General features: G+C 32.1%; 1 protein-coding gene across 1 annotated transcript in view; it reads right to left on the bottom strand.

Moving 5' to 3' along the window:
- Window positions 1-23,695, bottom strand: part of LOC145321663 (cardioacceleratory peptide receptor-like) — a 66,035-nt gene extending 42,340 nt beyond the window's left edge. Inside the window, exons 1-6 of the mRNA XM_080163159.1 lie at window positions 23,589-23,695; window positions 22,899-23,144; window positions 13,425-13,560; window positions 12,368-12,461; window positions 11,951-12,054; window positions 2,705-2,800 (exon numbers count right to left, since the gene is read on the bottom strand). Coding sequence (XP_080019285.1) covers window positions 2,705-2,800; window positions 11,951-12,054; window positions 12,368-12,461; window positions 13,425-13,560; window positions 22,899-23,144; window positions 23,589-23,615 — 703 coding nt within the window. The 5' untranslated portion in view covers window positions 23,616-23,695. The remainder of the gene's footprint in view (window positions 1-2,704; window positions 2,801-11,950; window positions 12,055-12,367; window positions 12,462-13,424; window positions 13,561-22,898; window positions 23,145-23,588) is intronic.
- Between the last annotated feature and the right edge of the window lie 402 nt (window positions 23,696-24,097).

Below are 24,097 nucleotides of genomic sequence, written 5' to 3'. Positions count from 1 at the left end.
ATCTTTTTTTCCTTCTTTCCATTGATAATTATTACATACGAACTTACGAAGGGAAAAAATGATATTTAAAGTGATTTTTTTCAACTTTTTTATAAAAGCAAAGTTGTTAGGAATTGCTTTGAGTACAACATATTAAAAATTTAGCCTACTAGGATTAATGGCTATTGTTTTATCTTTTACGCGGAAATTTACAGTCCCCAATGTCTAATAAGATGCTGTTATAATACTTTGGGTACCGCGGAATTTTACAGTCCCCAATGTCTAATAAGATGCTGTTATAATACTTTGGGCACCGCAGGAATTTTACAGTCCCCAATGTCTAATAAGATGCTGTTATAATACTTTGGGTACCGCGGAAATTTACTGTCCCCAATGTCTAATAAGATGCTATTATAATACTTTGGGTACTGCGGAAATTTACAGTCCCCAACGTCTAATAAGATGCTGTTATAATACTTTGGGTACCGCGGAAATTTACAGTCCCCAATGTCTAATAAGATGCTGTTATGATACTTTGGGTACCGCGGAATTTTACGAGATCTTAGTTGACAATCTCCATCCCCCTCCCCCCTCAAAACAACTTAAAACTAACCCGAGACCTACATTAAACTTCCCTGAAAATTTTGTATTGATCGGTCCAGCGGTTAAAAGTTATGTGATTTAACTGTTTATGAGATCTTTGTTAACACATACATACAGACAGATAAATTGATTTATAGAATAGTCAATAAGATGTGTGATTTCGCCGTTTTATAGATCTTAAATAAAATACATAAATCCCAATAAATAAAATTTTGTAACAATTATTCAAGCCGTTTACAAGATTTTAATTAACAAATATAATAGGTTGCGCGATTTTTTAGCAGTATATTTTTCAAGTATTTGAAGAGTAATTAATTATTTATAAACAATACTTTCTTATCTTTAACATCTTTATTACCGTTACATATCAAATTTGTAAAGTGGCTCCTAAACACCAAAAATCTTTGAAAAAAATCGCCTTTGAAGACATGAATTGACTCCCAAAATTCTGGGATTATATATGTAAATTTGCTTATAATCTTTACTATAATACATATGAGATTCGATATTGGGAGCCAGAAAAAAATAGGAGCCGACTCGCGAATTTTGTTGTTTTTTATTTGCCACCAGTTTTCTAAAAAAAAAGAAATTACAAATTAATGCTTGATTAAATATAAAAATTAAGGTTGTTTCATCACGTTATTTTCTATTTTTTCCACATATTAATATATTTTATAGAATTACATATCAATATCACAGTAAATAAAATAAATAATGTGGAATCAAAACGTCCTTAATTTGTAGTAAGTCATCTTTAATAATTAAATAATTTAAATGACATATTGAAAAATAAGGACGCATTAAAATGATCTTATATGTATTTAAAAAGGAGATGGAATAAATAGTTACTGATTTTGACACCAGATGGCAGTTGAAATCACTCATTGTTTAGCTTTGTTTTCTGAATGTTTTGACCTTATTTTTAGTTTGACAATTATTATTTTGTAATGAAATGAAAGATTTTAGTACTACAGACACCACTATGAATTTATATTTTAGTTCCTCTTAGCATGTATTTTATGAAAACAAATTTTTTTGGTGATACCTTCTACAAAGAATAGAACCATATATATAGGTCAAGAAACTTTTTCAGTAAGTAATGATTCAATTGAAACATATTATTTGTTTGATTCAAAATTGTTAGATAAAGTTTAACCCTGAATTATATCTAATATTTTGTTTATAAGTAAATAATATATTACCAAATTTGGTAGGCAGATTGTTTTTTTGACGTTCTATAAAAATTCGATGTTTTAATACAGCCTTAAATGATTTAAATTGAATTAAATTTTATCATTTTATTTACCACAAATAATGAAAAATAATAATACAATATTGAAAGTTTGGCGGCCATCTTGTTTTTCTGGACGTTTTAAAGGAAAAATTGATGTTTCAATGCGTTTTTATTTAAGATAAAATGTCATTAAATTCAAAATATTGTTATTATTTACATTTTTTTTGTGACATTTTTTTAAAGATAACGACGTATTTTTGGTACACAATACAGCCTTAAAAAAATAAAAAAAATATGAAACGTCATTTGTATAGTAATAAAAAAGTTACGTCATTAAGGGCGCATTAATGCAACATGTTGCTTAAAATAATGCGATAAAAGTATATGCTAGGTAAAGTATAAATGTATATTTAGTATAACCCAAAAACTACCTGTTTCAAGGGGTGGGAACCTTTTTTGTCCGCTAGCAAATTGCTTTCTGCGATTTTTAAGCGACAAGGCTGTGTTAATATTTCCGACGCTATTGGCTGATATTTTAAGACCCAATTGAAAGATGGGTAATGTTTCCAAACCCCTGAACATACAATTATTTAACCCCTCTATTATTTTACTTTATAAATCTATACGTAAATGACTAAGTTATACAGACAGACAGTGACGCAAACTCTATTTATAGAGAAGGTGCACATTTTAATCTTTGGAAATCGAAGACAAACTGAAAAAGCTTTACATAGTGCCTATAAAAAATATCATCATATCATTAGTCTATTAAAATGTATACTGGACTGCCATTGGTAATTTAGTCTGTGTATTGACCTATCATTGGTTATTTGAATTGTATGACGTCATTTTTATAGGCACTATAAGAGCTTCCAAAATAAATATTACCTTTATGTTGGTGTATTTTGAAGAAAATAAGGATTGGTATGGAGAAAATAATACTGAGTAGCCACGCTCCTATGATCAGAAACCTGGCTCGCCTCCCTAAAATAAATAAGTTATTTAATTAATTAAAAAAGAGATAGGATGTGTGTCTGTCTTTTTTATATTCCTATTGCTAACCACTGGACCGATGGGATTTTTCATCCAAACCCTAACTCCTATTTAAAATGCCCCTAGAATATAAAAAAGGTTATAAGTTTTATGTATTTTAAATTTCATTAAATTCTCCACTCTATATGAATATTTGATTTCATTTTGGAAGCTTTTTATAATTCCATTGGCTTTTGGCCGCAATATCCCGAATGACGTCATATTAGAATAATGGACTATTCTCATATGACGTCAGTCGGGATAATTCAGCCAAAAGTTTTTTAATTTGTCCCCTTTTTCTTATTTAATACTTATATTTGCGGGAACTTTTGTTTAATGAAATCTTCTAATTTTTAACATTTACAAAACAGCCTGCTTTAATGCATCAAGATCCATGACAGGTCTATATAGGAAATAAATGTCTATATATGAGCTCATATTTTCCAAGCGATAAATGTTTAAAACTCATAGTGCTCCAATAATCCGTAATAAACTCTCATTGACCAGAACAATAAGACCCATTATTTTACTGTATGAAGAATAAATTCATTTTTTTTATTTCATGTTGCTATTTGAATTATATTGAAGTATTAAATTTCTATCCATAAAACAGAAAATTTGAATTAATAATAATATAGTAAATAAAAGAAAACTTAGTTTTAAAATAATTTGATACTAGCGATACGTGCGTAATGAGGTCAGATATTGAACTAAAATTTAACAGTTAACTAAACATTCTAACCCTTTCAGGACAATAATTTAAAATAAGAAATATTAAGATCCTAAAATAGTTTTAAAAAAGAAATCGTCAGGGAGAAGATAATGGAAGAATAGGGTTATTAGTCAGAATTCAGATAACCAAAAGAAAGTAAATAAAACATTGAATTAACCTAGCCAATAGCGAGATAATTATATCGAACCCAACTCTAGTACTATAAATAGCTTCAAGTTATGAATATAAGCATAAATTTTACCGAATAAAAGGTTTAAAATATATTTAAATGCACATTCTGCTTTGATAGAAGTAAATACTACTTTGTGTCTCAGGGAGGAAGAGGATAATATGAGAAAAGTATCCGTTCAATTTTCCCCCGAATATTTACAAGCCTATAAATCCAGAATTTGGATCATGGAAAGAATCGAAGTAGTGGGTTTAGTCGTTTTTTCACAGTAGCTTTTATTTTAGTATAGGTTATTTTAGGTAAATGTTAATGATTGCTCTGTAGGGTTAGGAAATTGGCCCCACAGGGTTGGAAGCCCCACAACGACTAGAAATAGGAGAAAAGCTACTGTGAAAATACGACGAAACCCGCTACTTCGTTTTCTTTCCATGATCCAAATTCTGGATTTATAGGCTTGTAAATTAAATAGATTGAGGGTGGATTTTTTTTATTTTCCATTGTCCTATCCCTATCTTTGTCTGTGTGTTGTGTGTGTGTGTGTGTGGGTCTGTCTGTGTGTGTGTGTGTGTGTGTGTGCTGGGATGGAATGAATATTATGTAAATACGTTTGAGTAAATATTTTGAAAGCCTACAAATCTTTGTCATCATTGAAAGAGGTCTATTTTCACAGATTATCACGGTGCAGGGACAAGAAAAGAATCTATGGGCTACAGGGAAGTGAGTTGGGGGACCATAGGCTGTTTATTACAAAATTCATTGGCTTAACAACTTTGGGGACTTTTAATGAATTTTGAATGGTTGGTTTATCATATCAGTATGCGCTGGGACGCGGGGCGGGTAACACACATCATGTGTGCTACTCTAACCGCTGCACACATTATTTGTGTCAACATTCTTTGTTATTTGTTTGATAACAAAATCTTCGTTGTTTTCCGATAGGTGCTGTGAAGATATTGTTGGTAATCGGACACAGACAATTTCTACCATCACTGGAGAAGAATCAGTTTTCTGTCTGCCTTCTTTTTTCCCGCTTCAAGTTTTTTCTGTTATTATATATCCATTTTTTTTGCTGGAAATATTGTTTTGAAATTTGAAACCAAGCCGAGACGAGATGGCCGCTAGTAATCCCGCCTTATCAACAACAGTTTCACCTACCTACCTCCCCTCCAACTCCTGTCATCACCCCTTCTGCTACACCTGTTCTACCTCTTTTTCCTGCGTGATGTCTGTGTTTTATTACTATTCTATTTATTGTGTGTGATAAGGGAAATACATTTCTCTTTTATTCTGGTGCATTCTCCCCCATATCATGGGGTTAATTTTACCTGCATATGTCAAGGGGCAGGTCACTTTTTGTGAATTTTAAGAAATCTTTGACAAGAACCTTTGCAGTCTTTATTATTATAGGACTGCCTTACGATTTTGACTTTTCATCAATTTTGTAAGACCCCAAAAGAGCCCAGTAAGCTGAAACTGGGACCCCCCAACTCCATAATCTACTCCTGCCCAAACTGCTTGCTATCAATCAAACCAACCAACTCTAACAAACTGAAACTGAAACACCAAACCAATTTAAACATTATTAATTTAATTGTGTAGTTAGTCTTTATGTTAGTTATTGATATTTTATATGTATAACAGCTAACCCTTAACCTACTAACACATAAATAATTTTTATTTCGTATTATACTTATTTCATTATGTATGATTTTTTTTATAAAAATAAATCATTTTAACAACAGGTTTATCATATTGAGTGTTCATGGCCAGCATTTTGATGGATTTAATGAGGAATTTGGTATTAACTGTCAATATATGTCCGAAAACGAAGCAATAACAAAATTGAAATCTTTTAGAGAACAACTGATAATTTTATTTTCTTTAAACTGTCAATCAATTAACTCTAAATTTGATGAATTAGTGGCGTGCATAGACAAATTTAGTTGCAAAGGAATAAGGCCCAGCGTTCTTGCGTGTCAAGAACTCTGGGCAAATTCCAATGCAAATTTTGATGTGTATAATATCGAAGGCTACAATTGGCATGTCAACCTTAGAAAATCACAAAGGGGGGGAGGGGTGGGTTTGCTCGTACAAAAACATTATAAAGTAGTAAGAATGTTTGACAATATCTCATTCAAGGAACGTATATGTGAATCTATCTGTCTTAAATGTTCGTTCAATGGATTTAAATTCTTGGTGCTGAACACCTATAGACCGCCTAACCAAAGTAGTGCTGAACTTGATGAATTCTTTGAAATTTACCTAGAATTACTTGATAGGATCATGTCACTCAACCTACCATTCTTTATTGTTGGAGACATTAATTTTGACTTGTTTAAGATTGGTGAAAACAACAGTCCAAGTATGCGTCTGCTAGAGTCATTAAACTTCAACGGCATTTTGAATACTATCACCAAAGCCACTAGAATCACAAAAAACACTTCAACTCTAATTGATATATTTGGCGTTGGTAATTTTATTCCGAATCTTATGTTGTCTTGTGTCTTAACATCTCAAATAAGTGACCACTTGATGCTGATAAATGCGTATAGAATTAATGCTATCAAAAAACCAAAACAACCTGATACTTATGAAAAAAGATTGCTAGGCGATGAGAACATTAATTCACTGAATGACGCACTTTTCGGCACCGATTGGTCAAATGTACTTAATCAAAATGACGTCAATGTTGCCTATAGTAATTTTATTGTGAGGTTTCTTGAGTTATACAACACCTTGTGTCCCATTGTAAAGGTCAAAAAAAACCTCTTGAGAATGAGAGAGCACAAACATACCCTCCATGACAATTTTCTTAGGGAAAGGACAAGGGAAAGTGAGCTGTTGTATAACTCTTATAGAAACTCTTACAATAGAAATGTAAGACGTGCAAAACTTGAATACTACAGATTAAATATAAGAAATTGCGGCAGAGACAGTAAAAAATTATGGCGTTGTTTAAAAGATATGCTAGGATTTGATCAAAAGAGTGCTGAGTGTTCATACTTGGAGGTCGGGGACAGGAAAGTAGAGGGTGACCAAGCTATCGCTAACGAATTTAATTCCTATTTTAGCCAGATTGGAACTTCCCTTAAACCTGAGATCCCAACAACAGAAAAAAACTTTGCCGAATATTTAGCCCCCCCCATCCAAGACTCAATCTTTTTTGAACCTCTTTACCCCTTCAAAGTAATAAACTTAATTAGAAACATTAGGCCCAAAAGGTCCACAGACATTAATGACGTAAGTATGTTTTTAATTTCCCGTTGTGCGGATGTTATCGCACACCCCCTTTCACACATCTATAATCTTTCCCTTCAATCTGGCATTTTCCCTGATGGCATGAAAATAAGCAAAATCATTGTCCTTCACAAATCAGGTTCACTCAGTCAGACTGATAACCATCGTGGTATCAGTCTGATTGATAACTTTAGCAAACCCCTTGAAAAGTACGTATGCGATAGCTTGGTAAATTTTTTGGACGAAAAAAACTTTTTCAACTGTAGGCAATTTGGGTTCAGAAAAAACATTTCAACCTACCACAATGTTCTTGACCTCTCAAATATGATCACTCAGTGCCTAGGTCGAAACAATTCCTGTATGTCCATTTTTTTGGACATACGGAAGTGTTTCGACATGATCCCAAGAAATCTATTGTTTGAGAAGTTAAAAAATGCAGGGATTAGGGGGTTACCGTTACAATGGTTCCGCTCATATTATAACAATAGGCGCCAAAAGGTGTACTTTAAGGGGCTGTTTTCATCTACGTTAGAAGAGATTATCATAGGCGTTTTACAGGGGTCAGTTCTTGGCCCAGTACTATTTTTAATTTTCATAAACGATCTTGCAAACTGTAGCCCAGAAATTTTCATTAATCTTTTCGCCGATGATGCCCTAACCTTCCTGGAAAGGAACTCATTAGCGGAATTGATCGAACTCGCAAAGATAACTGTCCTAAAGCTGACCGCCTGGTATAACGCAAATGAACTCTTAATACATCCCCTCAAGACCAAAGTTATGGTCTTTACTTCCCCCAGAGAAAATCTTACCCCCGAAGAAATTCAATTGAAAGCGGAATTTAATGTCTACATAGATATGAATAACGTAGGTGAAAGCATCCCTGAAAAGATCACAAAACTAAACCTTGTAGATGATAATAATGAGGGTTTTGTAAAGCACTTAGGGATTAGTCTGGATACAAAATTAAAGTTTTCTTATCACTTAAAAAAAGTACATGCAAAAATCTCAAAGATTATTTATTCTATGCGCGTCATGCGCCACTTACTTGATAAGAAACACTTAAAAATTTTGTACTCCAGCTATATTAAGGCAAATGTCGAATACTGCTGCCTTCTCTTTACAGCCTGTCCAGCCTATCTTCTAAACCCAATTTTGAAAATCCAGAAGGCAGCAGTAAGAATTATAGAAAACTTACCTAGTAGAGCACACACAGCAGAATATTTTAAAAGTAATGGGATTTTACCCATTAATCTATTAATTAAATTTAATGTTTGTAAATTTATGTATAGGTACCTACATGGCTTACAGCCAGAAATTTTTAATAATACCTGGGAAATCTCTCGTGATCGCCACAGGTACAACACAAGAAATGTAAATAATTTTGCATATGCAAATGGAGCAAATAGAAATTTTTTACTAAACTCACCCCTTCATTCATTCCCCACAATTTTTAACAGTCTCCCCAATAATATTAAACAAATAGAAAATGAAAAAGAATTCAATAGAAAATGTTTCACCTACTTTCTAAACCAAATTGATTTTACATAGGTACCTATAAATCTAAAAAACACATATTTTTTTCATAAACGGTAAGTGTTCTAATATCTATAATCAATTATCTATGCCTTACACTCAAAAATCTAAAAATAGGATCTGTAAGATCCGATCACTCACCCAGGTAGGTAGGGGGGGGTGGGTATATATAGTGCTTTACAAAAACTTACACCAATTTTTTAACTTTAACTTATTTTATATTATATACTTATATTCATACTCATTATATTCATTAATATCTCACCAAGACTCTTTTTCCATCAATCATTATTTTCATCATTTCCATTATCATTTATTTTCACCACCTTTATCCGAACATGCCATACCATTATCTCTGTCTTTGCCAGTAAAAAATCTTATAATTAAACACGGAAACATTCAGTTATAGAGTAGCATTGACGTTATTAAGTTATTAAGTCATTGAGTTATTGCGATGTTAAGTTATTCCACGACATAAAGACGCAAGGTATCTGCAACCGCAATTACGAAGGATTGTTACATAATTAATTAATCCATTAAATTGGAGAGATTATTTATTTAAACAATTTTTCACATAGAATCAAATTTTCAAGCACTCTTTATTTATTTATTAAAGCGGTTTACATAGGTACTAAGCAGGGAGGTAAGTGACTCTAGCAGATTCTAACTAAAATGTTTAAGGAATGATTGGTTGATACATTTTTCATCTTTTTTCGTTTTTTCTTTTTACATATTCATCACTACAAACTAGGCGGTAACATAAACAAGTGTTCATTCTAATCTTAATCCATTCACTCAGTCTTTAGCCTCTAGCTCACTCTCTCCTTAATATTTTCTTTCACCCTTCTCATTCAATCTTCAGCCAAATCGTCGGTCAGTCTCTCCTCAGATCACTTAATCATTTAATCCTCATTAGCGTCAACCACTTCTGGTAGGTAGGGCGATCGACGCCGCGCACTAAGAGTCTGAGCGCATCTTTCCACGCACACAGCAAGTCTTCCTTCGACGATAAGGATGGCGACCTGTGTGCTCCGCAAAGAGCACAGCCCGGACAGGTGGCCAGTCAAGCTGCGGGGTTGCCTGACAAAAATAAATGAGCGCAGCTCATTTATCTCGTCATAAATCCCAGCCAAGTTGAGGTAAACTTCATCCTCAATTTGAACCTCCCAGAGATAAAACTCTGCTAACAAAGAAGCGTTTGTTAAGCGCTCAGATAAGATACACCAAGGACTGGCCGCCGCGGTCAGAACTCTGGTGTGCAGCCGCTCGAGCGCCGTACCTGCCATCTCTATTCTCGTCCTTGTCCTTGCTGTCCTTACTCTCTTTCTCCTCAAAAATCACCGTCTACAGTCAAAAAACTTCTCTATGGTCAAAAAACTTCTCTTCTTAACGTCTTATTAATCCTTATACAAGAATCTTCACTTGAAGAACAATAGTTGTAAACTGATGTGTTTCTAAATAATAGTTTTCATCCTCCTTTAAATTGAATTATACAAAAAAACACAATCTTAATATCAAACTTAAATAAGAATTACATCTCAAAGTCAACAAAGCCACTCTATAACTAACCTAGCCCAAGATACTTACACACGACATTAAAAACTGTCAATGCACGTCGCCACCTAAACTCTTAAACTAAAATTCTTCTTAAGTCAGTTTTTCTCTAATATCCATAATCTTTTTTACTTCCTTTTCATTTAACTTTTCAGATATCTTTCTTCATTTTTTTCATACTAGGTACATACACACGCCCATCGTGAATATGTAATCCTTGTTATTGCAATCCAATGTTTAAATGTGGCTAAAAATCCATCAAGCCCTCAAGTTTTTACCTAACATAAAACATAAATATGCAAATTTTGACGCCACCAGGGATGTAGGAATAAAGTGTCGGTTCGGAGATAAGTTAGCAGGTATCAAAGAAGTGTGGGATTAAATCCCACGGGATTAAAATACTCAGTTCTCATAATCATTTAATCCGGGAACGATAGGGCGGTGGGGGTCGCAGTTTATAACGGGAAAAAAAACATGGCTAACTTCCATGGCACCGATAACCTAATTGTATTGGTCTTATTTTTGGAAACCCCGTATGGATTCTAATGGAATGATTGTTAGATGGTATATTCAGCATACCTTAGTATAGTAGTTTTATATATGTCTTATATATGTCTTTAGTTATGTAACTTAATATGATTGTTACAACTATTTCTTAAGCTCTGAAACGACTTGGTAAGCGCCGCGCAGAACTGCGGTTCAACAACCCCGGCTGGGGTTAAGCCATCCACTCGTTTCTCAGCTTGCTCAGTGTTCAATTATATATTAATTGTATAGTAAAAAGTAAAATGTAGGTGAACGGGGAAGGAGAAGTTCACTACAACCCTGAGCTAGGTACATAAATAGTAAATGTACTTTAGAAACTTAATATGCTAATAAATTACAAATGGATATTTATTACTGCAATGAAAGATGTGTTCTACAATATGTATTTATTATCTTACCTGCAGTCTTTTTCAGGAAGAAACTTAGTACCTTATTAGTGTGCATTCTCTTTCAGGAAGAAATCAATTAGTCAAATAATTGTAACCTTTATTAGTAACTCGCCCTAATTGTGTGCACCTTAGAGGAAATAAAATCTTATCTTATCTTATCATACGTTACAACCACTAATTGTAATCTACAGAAGGGATAATTTTTTGTATCAACATTGGGGATGTACATTTCAGCACACCTTCTCGCCTCCACTTGAAAAGAAGAAGGGAGGTGGGGCTTATTTCTGTGGTTCCTTAACCCTAATAAAGCTATTTTCCCGAAATATAAATATAACAAATTAATTTTTTATGTGTTCAATTCAAACTGTTTTTAAACATTAGCTATCCCTTTCTTTTTCTTATAAAAAAACTTATATTGTCACCAAAATATACATTACAAAAAACAAACTGTGATATTTATCCATGCATTTTAAGTAGCGTAGCTACTTTGTGACTAAAGTGTGTCATTCGTCACAGTGACGTCACGGCAGGTACCTAAATGAATAAGACAACGCCCCATAAATAAATGTACATTCCTTATTAAAGATACGCAAAATTACCCCTTCTGTAGATTACAATTAGTGGTTGAAACGCTAAGACACTAAAATTAATGAACCAACCAACCAAAATTCAACAAATGTCCCCAAAGTTGTTAAACCAACTAATTAGTAAACCTTATCATTAATCTTTGGGGACAAGTGTAATAATGAGCCCATTTTCCCCTTCCTTACTGACAGAAAAATACTTACAACTGCCAGTAAAGTTCATAGGATGAGTGATGGCATCATATCTATCAATACTGAGCGCCACTAGCACATATGTTGACCCATATGTTACTTTACATTGACTAGTGTAATAATCACCCCATTGTCCCCTCCCTCCCTGACAAAGAAATTACTTACAACTGCCAGTAAAGTTCATAGGATGAGTGATGGCATCATATCTATCAATACTGAGCGCCACTAGCACATATGTGGATCCATATGTTACTATACATTGCACAAATCTAAATAAAAATATTAATTGTTATGATTTTGCGAGAATTGTTGTTTCATGGTTATTTGAACACTTTTGGTTTGGAATCTTTAAAAAAGCATTCTGATTTTTGGAGAAAAAGACTTGGAAGGTTATTTTAAAATGCTTGGTATAAACGAAAATCTGTAAAACCAATGCATTGCAAAAATGTATATTAGAATATCTATTACAATTACCAAATAGCCCTACAGGTTCAATTCTGCCTTCAAAACTTCCAAATGTCATTTTTCATTGATATTTATTGTTTATGTCTTTACAATAATTAATCTTTACAACAAATTTACCTAATTGCCTTACAGGCTATAAGTCCAGCCTCCCAGCTGACAGTTATCTTCCAAACAATATCTGTAGTCACAGACAACAAACCAACAGAAAGATCTTAATATAAAATATAGTATTACAGGCTATAAGCCCAGCCTCCCAGCTGACAGTTATCTTCCAAACAATATCTGTAGTCACAGACAACAAACCAACAGAAAGATCTTAATATAAAATATAGTATTACAGGCTATAAGCCCAGCCTCCTAGCTGACAGTTATCTTCCAAACAATATCTGTAGTCACAGACAACAAACCAACAGAGAGATCTGAATATAAAATATAGTATTACAGGCTATAAGTCCAGCCTCCCAGCTGACAGTTATCTTCCAGACAATATCTGTAGTCACAGACAACAAATCAACAGAGAGATCTGCATATAAAATATAGTATTACAGGCTATCAATCCAGCCTCCCAGCTGACAGTTATCTTCCAAACAATATCTGTTGCCCCAGACAACCAACCAACAGAGATATCTGAATTTAAAATATAGTATTACAGGCTATCAATCCATCCTCCAAGCTGTCAGTTATCTTCTAAACAACATCCGCTCATTTAGGCACATGTAAGAATTGTCTTATCAATTTCAAACTTTGGTTTATGGTGATTACTTTTGCATTTAGGTACAATGCAGACTGCAATATAGTTCTTATCAAAAATTGATATGTTAAATTATAAACATTAATTTTTAGATATTAATGAAATAATGTAACTACATCCTATGAACATAATTAATTAATTGGCGATTACTAAGATGATCAAGCTCTATAGCAAATAGGATGCATCTCTATAGTCAAGATAGAAAGTACGTATTCTGTATTTATGCTATGTATCATGACATTTATACATTTAAAAATGTGCTGATTTTTGGAAGGGGGGAATTCTCTCAAGAGAGTAAAGGTTCTCTCCCCTAAAATAGTTTCAAAACTTTTCTGAACTTTTACTTTACTGTAAAAGAGAACCATGTCGTTCCAGGAGCTACCACACAGACAGACATCCTGTTACTGTTACATAAGAATGTACCTGCGGCAGCTAAATGCATGATAAAAAAGTTCATTCTCGACTTTCTGGCCTTGGATGATAAGAGGGCTCCCAGGACCATAGAATTACCGACCACTATCACACTCAACAATATCCCGAGGAAGGTCAACTGCTCAGCCTATAATTAGAAATTAGATGGATAATTACTACATGGCAGTTAGTTATATATACCCCATACAGGGAGAGGCAATATAGGTTTAAGTTTAACTTTTTGAAAGGAAAATAAAAAAACCTATAAATTCTATACTTTTTGGCCCCACTTTTTTTTATAAATGAAGCTTCTCTATAATTCTAAAACTGAAACTAAAAGCATATTTATGGTTTCTCTTATGCCTGTATTATAGGGAATTGGTGTAAAAATGTATATTGTAAAGCATCCGTCAAACTGATTAATGAGATTCCCTAATCTATAACAATCATTATTAGAGTTACAAATAGACTAATCATACCCATATTATAAGTTAAATTGATTAATAAGATTCCCTAATCTCTAACAATCATTATTAGAGATACAAGTAGACTAATCATACCCATATTATACGTTAAACTGATTAATGAGATTCCCTAATCTCTAACAATCATTATTAGAGATACAAGTAGACTAATCATACCTATATTATAAAATAAACTGATTAATAAGATTCCCTAATCTTTAACAATCATTATTAGAGATACAAGTAGACTAATCATACCCATATTATACGTTAAACTGATTAATAAGATTCCCTAATCTCTTACAATCATTATTAGAGATATAAATAGACTAACCATACCATATTATAGGTTAAACTGATTAATAAGATTCCCTAACCTCTAACAATCATTATTAGAGATACAAGTAGACTAATCATACCCATATTATACGTTAAACTGATTAATGAGATTCCCTAATCTCTAACAATCATTATTAGAGATACAAGTAGACTTATCATACCCATATTACAAGTTAAACTGATTAATAAGATTCCCTAATCTCTAACAATCACCATTAGAGATACAAGTAGACTAATCATACCCATATTATAAGTTAAACTGATTAATAAGATTCCCTAATCTCTAACAATCACCATTACAGATACAAGTAGACTAATCATACCCATATTATAAGTTAAACTGATTAATAAGATTCCCTAATCTCTAACAAGCATTATTAGAGATACAAGTAGACTAATCATACCCATATTATAAGTTAAACTGATTTATAAGATTCCCTAATCTCTAACAATCATTATTAGAGATACAAGTAGACTAATCATACCCATATTATAAGTTAAACTGATAAATAAGATTTCCTAATCTCTAACAATCATTATTAGATATATAAATAGACTAATCATACCCATATTATAAGTTAAACTGATTAATAAGATATCCTAATCTCTTACAATAATTATTAGAGATATAAATAGACTAATCATACCCATATTACAAGTTAAACTGATTAATAAGATTCCCTAATCTCTAACAATCATGATTAGAGATACAAGTAGACTAATAATACCCATATTACAAGTTAAACTGATTAATAAGATTTCCTAATCTCTAACAATCATTATTAGAGATATAAATAGACTAATCATACCCATATTATAAGTTAAACTGATTAATGAGATTTCCTAATATCTAACAATCATTATTAGAGATACAAGTAGACTAATCCTACCTATATTATAAGTTAAACTGATTAATAAGATTCCCTAATCTCTTACAATAATAACTAGAGATATATATAGACTAATCATACCCATATTATAAGTTAAACTGATTAATGAGATTTCCTAATCTCTAACAATCATTATTAGAGGTACAAGTAGACTAATCATACCCATATTATAAGTTAAACTGATTAATGAGATTTCCTAATCTCTAACAATCATTATTAGAGGTACAAGTAGACTAATCATACCCATATTATAAGTTAAACTGATTAATGAGATTTCCTAATCTCTAACAATCATTATTAGAGGTACAAGTAGACTAATCATACCCATATTATAAGTTAAACTGATTAATAAGATTCCCTAATCTCTAACTATCATTATTAGAGATACAAGTAGACTAATCATACCCATATTATAAGTTAAACTGATTAATAAGATTCTCTAATCTCTTACAATCATTATTAGAGATACAAGTAGACCAATCATACCTATATTATTTGCAAAACTGATTTTCGTAATTATATATTCTATTATCTATACCAACATAGTCTATTTAGATATTGTTTTTAATTAGTTTATTATTGCTCAATATATTAATTAAATTTATTTTTGAGACTTGAAGTAATTTTAAATTGTGAATTGTGATTTTTAAAAGTTAAACGTACTTTTCGTCTGACATACAATTAATACATATTTACTTCACTTCAAATATTTTACTTGAAGGGATAGTCTTACAATTAAGATGTTTTGACTTGTTTTATAATATTTTACTTAAGAAGACAATTCAAACCATATATCAACCATCCTATGTTTTTTTAAAGCCCCAGGGAGGGAGGAAGGGGACATTTGACTTTTTTTTACATTAGTCTCCAAAGTTTTATGATAACGTTTTCTTATTCATTGGCTTAACAACTTTGGGGACTATTATTGAATTTTTAACGATTGGTTCATAAAGTTGAGTGTACAAACGTTTCAATCACTAATTGTAATCTACAGAAGAGGAAATTTTGTGTATCATCAACATGATGTGTTACTTTATTCATGAAATTTGTACATCTATTTTCTTTTAAAAACACCCACAAAAGACTGTCTCTTTCAAGTATTTATAAGAAAAATTAGAAATTTCTGAGAACTAAAAGGGGGTGTTAAATACTATGTAATTGTGGGTTAGGGTAAGAACTAGGTATTTCAACACTGCAGCATATAAATGCTAGGATAATAAGGTAGGGACAATCTTTCTTGTACTTTATTGCCTATCCCTATAATAAAGGAACAGGATTTTTGTGTTTCTTTTTGTACCGAAGGATCTCGCTAACCGCTGTACTGATATTGTTCTCCTTTACAGGGTAGCTTCTCATAGGTCCTGGGAAGGTTTATAACTATTTTTCGGGAGGGTTAGTTGCTCGTTTCTTAAATTGTAGTGGCTTGTGACTAAACTTTTAAAAATGGCCAAACGCAAGCAACTCCATAAAAATTTGAAAGTTTTGAAACAACATTTCAACAAAATATGTAAACTTTAGACAAAAGATTTTGGTACTAACTTACATGATTACTCAAATTAATCTTTTCGGGGATGAAGGGAATTTGGCAACCAGGGAAAACTATTTTCTACCCACAGGGATGGAAAAGGACATTAGGATGTTTATTAGCATAAACCCCAAAATTTCTCATTCGTTAGCTTAACAACTTTGGGGGCTTTCATTCAATTTCAATCGGTTGGTTCATAAAATTGAGTGTCCAATCATTTCAACCACTTATTGTGATCTACAGAAGGGTTAATTTATGTATCACCATTGGGGGTGTATATAAATTTATCGGCCATTGTCTTATCCCTTAAGATCCCTGCATAAAAACATTACTGCAAATTCACAAAAGTTTAGGAGAATAAAGTTTTTCTGAAGATGTGATATCCCGTTAAATGTGAAGATTACCAAAGATTTACTTTTAAAAATCATCAATTACTCGGTATTTTAGGAATTTTTAGGCTTCATCATTAGATTTAACACAAGCTTAGGTCAAAATAAAAATCAATGGAGTTAAAAATACTAAAGGTTTAGTCCGTTTAACAATTATCATTTCAAAGAGTGAAGCTTCTCTATTATGTATGTCTCTATTTTCATGCGTCAGTCCGTAAAATACAATAAGAAGAATTGTGATTTTTAAAAATATTTTTGGAAGATTCCTTAAAGCAATGGGTTTCTAATATATAACTAACTTGGTCCGCTAGATCATCTGTAATACTCAAGTAGACATGGAATTTTTTGTGTAATATAAATACTGGGCTTATTAATATGCCTTACAACCCCACCCCCTAAATAATAATGGATTTATCGATTTGATTTATCTCTCTTTCTCTCTCTTTCTCTCTTCTCTCTCTCTCTCTCTCTCTCTCTCTCTCTCTCTCTCTCTCTCTCTCTCTCTCTCTCTCTCTCTCTTCAACAATCTATTTTTATTCTAGTGTTTAGAGAAGAGGAAAATGTATTTCTAAAAATCAATATTGAGTTTCAATGAATGCATCTTAACAAGCCTTTTGTAGCAATTTATGGAAATTAATACCTTATAAATCGCATGCAAAACTTAATTAGCCGATTAATAGATCTTATTATACACATAGATATTAATATTCATCTTTGTTACAATTAAAACGTGGGAATCCAAATTTTGCTAATTCATGATGAGTTTCTTATTAACAAGAATAAACCTATTCCAATGACCTAAAGCAAGGATCACTAATAATAAAAAAGTATATATGTATGTTTTTTGTTTGTTTCTTCGTTATGTTCTTCATAACCGGATGACTTATCCATTTAAGAGAAGCATAACATAGGTCTTGGGATGGTTTTAAGCTATTTCATATAGGGACCCTAGATGCAAGAGGTGCAGTTTTTAGTATATATAGATTGTCAATTATTATCTATAATACAAAGTAGAACGGTGTCTGTCTGTCCGTCTGTCTGTCCCTTAAGATCTCGGTAACCACTGAACCGATCGGATTCTACTCTTCAGGGTATATACCTATTGGTCCTGTGGTGGTTTTAAGCTATTTTCTTGGGGGGTGGGACACCCCCAACCCCCAAAAAACAAAAAAATCCCCCCCCCATTTTTTTTTTATTATTTTTTTTTCTGAAGATTTCCTTGGTCCTTTAACGAATTTCACCTTAATTTTTTTATCACCTCTAGGGGCAAAGCCCCTAGAGGCTAGGGGCGAAGCCGCTAGTTACAAATAAAACAATATCTAACAGCTCTATAGAATAAAGGTACTCTCTATAGATTTAATAGACTTTGTTATAATTACTAAAAATACTTGATTTTTTAGTGAAGTTTTTTATCACTTCGTATTTATGAATGGTCATTATCGTACTTTTTTTATTGATTAAAAACAACTATAAAACAAACGCACATCCACATGAAATAGTGTTTTTGTTTGGGAGGTAAACTCTTAATCTATCAGAGAACTGGGAGGAAGGGAACATTGGTCTGTTTATTACACTAGTCTCAAAAGTTTTATAATAACGTATTCTTGGCTTAACAACTTTGGGAACTTTAAATTAATTTTGATTGGTTGGTTCATTAAGTTAGTGTCCTAATGTTTCAACCACTAATTTTAATCTAAAGAATGAATTGTGAGTATTATCATTAAGGATGCACTTCAATTAATCGGCTCTTGTCTTATCCCTTTAGATCCCTGATTAGAGAACCAATCTTAAAATCTTATAAAGACAAAAGTAGCGCAGCAACAACAACCAACATTTTAGGTGTTGCACAGTCACATTAAGGATTTTTAGAGGCTTTTCACTAATATTGCATCAGTCCGTCCGTCCGTACGCCCGTCTGTCGGTAATGTATTTCAGTTAATTTAAACATGTTAACTGGCCTATCGATTTCAAACTTTGTATGATGAGTCCTATGACAATAATGTATGATTTAGAAAGCGTAACAACTCTAAAACCGTTACCAGAAAATCCCTACATCCATTTGAAATATGCTGATTATTAATATTTTGACTATTTTGATTCGTATAATATAATTAACCTATACATCTGATTTTTGTAATATTTTTTGTTGTAAATGAAACACAAGACTTACAGTCAAATCAGACAGTGCAGTGGGACAAACGTACAGTAATACTTTTATTGTTGAGATGCTACACTTTAAAAAAAAACAAATAAATTTGTATCTATTTTTACTAAACAGATTTAAATTGCATTTTAGAATTGCAATACAGAGAAATACAAATAGAGAATATTGAAAATTTTATTAAGCATTTTGTAATATTTCTTTTTATAGATTTTAGTATGGATGTGTTAGAAAACTACAAATATTGTTTAAGAACTGGCGTATCAGAAAAGATTAACAGATATGGAGTAATTAATTGACCTTATACTAGTCTACATCTGATATATACCATTAGCTATACTTTCCTTACAATATTTCAATACTTAAATATTATAGATAGAATACCATTAGCTTCACTTTCCTTACAATAGTTTAATACTTAAATATTATAGATAGTATATCATTGGCTATAATTTCCTTACAATAGTTAAACACTTAAATATTATAGATAGTATATCATTGGCTATACTTTCCTTACAATAGTTTAATACTTAAATATTATAGATAGTATATCATTGGCTATAATTTCCTTACAATAGTTAAACACTTAAATATTATAGATAGTATACCATTAGATATACTTTCCTTACAATAGTTTAATACTTAAATATTATAGTGAGTATATCATTATCTATACTTTCCTTACAATAGTTCATTACTTAAATGTTGTAGTTTTTAATATTCCAATAGTTAAAGCTATGACCCTAGAGGCACTTGAGAAGAGGGGAGTTGGATTTTAGATTTAAAAAGAAAAAGTAAAAAAATGTTGGAGGAATATTTTTTGGGGGGTGTGGGTTCGACCACCCCTCCCGCATTTTTAATTTTAGTTTTAAAGAAATTGAAAGGGATAATTTTTTTAGTGGCGATTTCTTTTGGGATGGTGGTGGTACCCTCCCTCAAAAGAGTTATAACCTGTTCCAGGACTACCCTCAAAGGAAAACCCTTACAGTTCAGCGGTTAGCAAGATCCTTCAGTAGAAACAAACAGACAAAAAGACATCCTGTTACTTTATTTAAAGGATATAATGAGCGTACTGTAATTTCCTTTATACAATTTCAGTTTAAATAAAAAGAATAATCATGAAATTTAAAATTCCATGGCACGAAATAATAAGTTACTTTATATACTTTATAAATAAAAAGGAGACAATTATATCTATTAAAGAATAATAATTAAAAACCACAATGAAATTATAACTCATAATTTAAATCAATTTCGGACTTTTCTAAAATTTTTATTTCTTGAGATAAACAAGAAAGTTTGGATCATGGAAAGAAAACAAAGTACAGATTTTATTTTCACTGTAGCTTTTGATAGGTTATTTTAGGTTAAGTAAGGTTATTACCCCGCAGAAAAGCTACTAAGAAAATACGACGAAAACCGCTACTTCGTTTTCTTTCCACTATCCGAAAGTTTCTGTAATTTTTAATTTTGTTGACGTTATCGGAATAACGGACAGAACGCACACGAGTTGATAAAAGAAGAGCAGCACTACCAAAAATATGTGCTATATTTTTTTATACAAAATTTTTATAAAAAATGTAGTAAATACCATTTTTGCTCCAGAAAAAATGTAGAATTACATTTATGGAAACAAACTATTTTATGGTCAGCTGAATCTTAGTTTCCGATTGTGTACATAGCAGCACCCTCATCCTATCTCAATATTTACTACTAGTTAAAAAAGCTTCAAACCTCAAAAAAAAATTTGAAAAATTAATATTTTGAATATAATATATTGTATAAATCGTTTATACATTATATCGCTTTCCCCTTTGACCGGAGTAGCTGAAAATAGCTTTTGCAATAGTTGGGTTATCTGTTGTATAACTTCGGAAATTAGGGAACAAATGGGCAATCAATTTTCAGTTGATCTATTTTATGGGTGCAAATGTTTCTTTATTGTCTTCTGAACATTATAAAAACTTATTGTAACACAAGGATGTAACATATAGAACATATTTTTGTAAGGGTATAATGCTTTTCGAATAAAGATGGTCGTTTTGTACATCTAAAACAGTTTTCAAAAAATGATACCTACTACTTTATTTTTCCAAATAATTAAACTTTAAAATGGCAAAAGGATGAAGTATGTTTAGTGTTTTTGTTATACATCAATTTAATTTTTCATCGTATATTAATTTAGAATATAATGCCGTAGTTTTATAACGAAGAATCTCGCTAACCGCTGAACCGATATGGTTCTCCTCTACAATGTAGCTTCTTGTGGGTCTTGGAAAGGGGAGGGAACCATCACTCTCCAAATAGAAAATGACCTCCCCTCCAAAAGAAAAACTTTTTCTTTTTAAAACTAATATTGAAAATAGGGGAGGGGTGGACTGTCCCTCCTCTCCCTTCCTGCCTTTATCTGTCCCAAGATGCCACTAGGGGCGAGGCCGCTAGCAATATATATTCATTTAAGTAATCTGTTATCAGTTACATTTAGCATGCACTGGAATAAATACAAAGTATTAGGTTGGGTGTGCATTCATTTCCGCTCATGTATCACATCATCCAGGGATAAGTCAATGGTCTGTAAATTGATGTACATCCCAAATGATGACAAACAAAATTACCCCTTATGTACATGACAAATAGGGGTTGAAACGTTTAAACGCTCAACTTAATGAAACAACCAATCAAAATTCACTGAGTCAAAGTCCCTAAAGTTATTAAGCCTACAAATAAGAAAACATTATAATAAAACTTTGGGGATGAGTGTAATAAACAGCCCATTGTCCCCTATCTCTCACTGATAAAATGGCCAGAACTGCATACTATCACAACGGAACAAATTGACCCTTCTCCTTCATTAGCTCTTATAATAAAGTTCACCACTTTTTTTGGTAAGTGTGGATGTAAAAATTTGCGGAAATAAATTCACACCATTAGATAGAAGCCTTACTGGTATTACACAGAGAGAGAGAGGGGGGGACAATGGGCTGTTTATTACACTAGTCCCTAAAGTTTTATAACAACGTTTTCTTATTCGTTGACTTAACAACTGTGGGAACTTTTATAAAAATTTTGATAGGTATCAAATTAAGTTGTGTGTTCAAACGTTTCAACCACTAATTATAAATAGGATGGGGTAATTTTGTGTACCATCATTGGGGATTTATATCAATTTATTGGCTATTGTCATATCCCTAAAACCCTAAAACCCTGGTTTCTGGTATTATATACTGCACATTTCTACGCTATATTTTGGGCAAACACAAACATAAAAAAATACAATTCTGATTATATTCAATATTCATTTTCTGATTAATCCCAATTTATTCATTAATACAATGGATAAAATGAACGAATCAAAGCATAACTATACAAATGATAAAGACGAAGAAATTTAAAAATGTCAATTCATTTTGATTTTTTTTCTGTGACGACAAAAATAAGATGCATAGGTTTCCTTTAACCAATTATTTCACTAATAGAAGGAACAACTTTGTTCATCTTTAATTCACAGTCTTATCCCTTAAGATCCCTGGACTATAAAAACATCCTTGAAAATTTTGAATCAATATCAAACTACCCATCTATCAATCTATTTTTACTAAAATTCCTTTAGAATCCAAGCAATTTACAATTTATATCTTTAAAATCATAACATTCCATTTTTTCATATGGACATAAGGACATTTAAAAAGTGGCTGCGCCATAATTAAAGTTAATCTACCTTGTACCAATCTCCATCGGAGAGAGTGCCATTAACCGGCGCCGTCCCATTCTGATCCACCACAACGTCGTCAAGATCATCTATCAGCGAGTCACCAAGGTCATCATCTACCATCCCATAGTCAGTGTCATCAAGCATGTCATCGTACTGAAGGTCATCGTGACGGTCATCAATGATTTCAGGCTGATATGATCTTGTGTAGAAAACTTGGGATGGATGGTTGGAATTTTCTTCCACTATTCGCATCTAAATCATAAGTCATTAGCATAGAAGTACACAAGGTTGTTGTGGGAGTTATATCTCCTCCAAGGGGAGTTGTCAATACAGCCCCCTTCATTTCCTAGTTGCACGCTAAACAAAAGTTTTGTTTAAGTAACAGTGATTTTTCTTGTGTTGTTTATGTTTTTGTGTATATCTGTGGTGTGTAGAAAAGGATATCAAAAACCGATGTGGATCTCCTTTACATTAAAGCATCTCATATATCCAGTGAATGTTTGTTAATAACTTTTGTAGGGGAGGGAAGCTACATCCTACAAAGAGAATTCGCCCCTTGAAACAATGGACTAACCGACAAACTTTTTTACAACTAATAATAAAAGTGTAATGTTGGTTTTTCCCCCACGGCTAACTAAAGTGCCCCTAGAGTCCTCTAGGGGCGTAGCCGCTAGTTGTTAATAAAAATATCATCACCTGATAATATGGTATTGAGTTGTTCATTTTTTCAAAAACTTCTTCCACTTTTATCTGTTACAAATCCGCATTCTCAATTTAACTGCAAAATTTTTCATTCTCATTCTGAAAAATAAATTCTGATTTAATAAAAATCGTCAATTTCTAAATCTAAACCTTATTAATTTAAAATTAATTAATATATAACTAATATTCATATTTCCTGTATGATTTGAAAACCAATCAATATCCGCTAGATTAGTGCCGGTACTCAGCCAGACTGAAAAATCATGTATATAATCATAACGACAATTTTCCAAGAACACTAAAATATAAGCCATGAATTAATAATATCAATTTTGTTAGCCCTGACCTTATTGGTTTTTTATTATTTTTGTCATATTGATATCCGCTGAAAATTGTCTTTAATACGATGCGATAAATAACTATTCTCGTATTCATTCGAATCCGGTGGATAGGAACCGGTTCTCATCCATACTAAAAAACTATGTCTAGCATCGTATTATATC

This window comes from Acartia tonsa, chromosome 6, assembly GCF_053477335.1.
Source record: "Acartia tonsa isolate MP-2025a chromosome 6, ASM5347733v1, whole genome shotgun sequence".
Lineage (NCBI taxonomy): Eukaryota > Metazoa > Arthropoda > Copepoda > Calanoida > Acartiidae > Acartia > Acartia tonsa.
The sequence above is the reverse complement of the archived record's forward strand: the minus strand, read 5'-3'. Positions and strand labels throughout refer to the sequence as shown.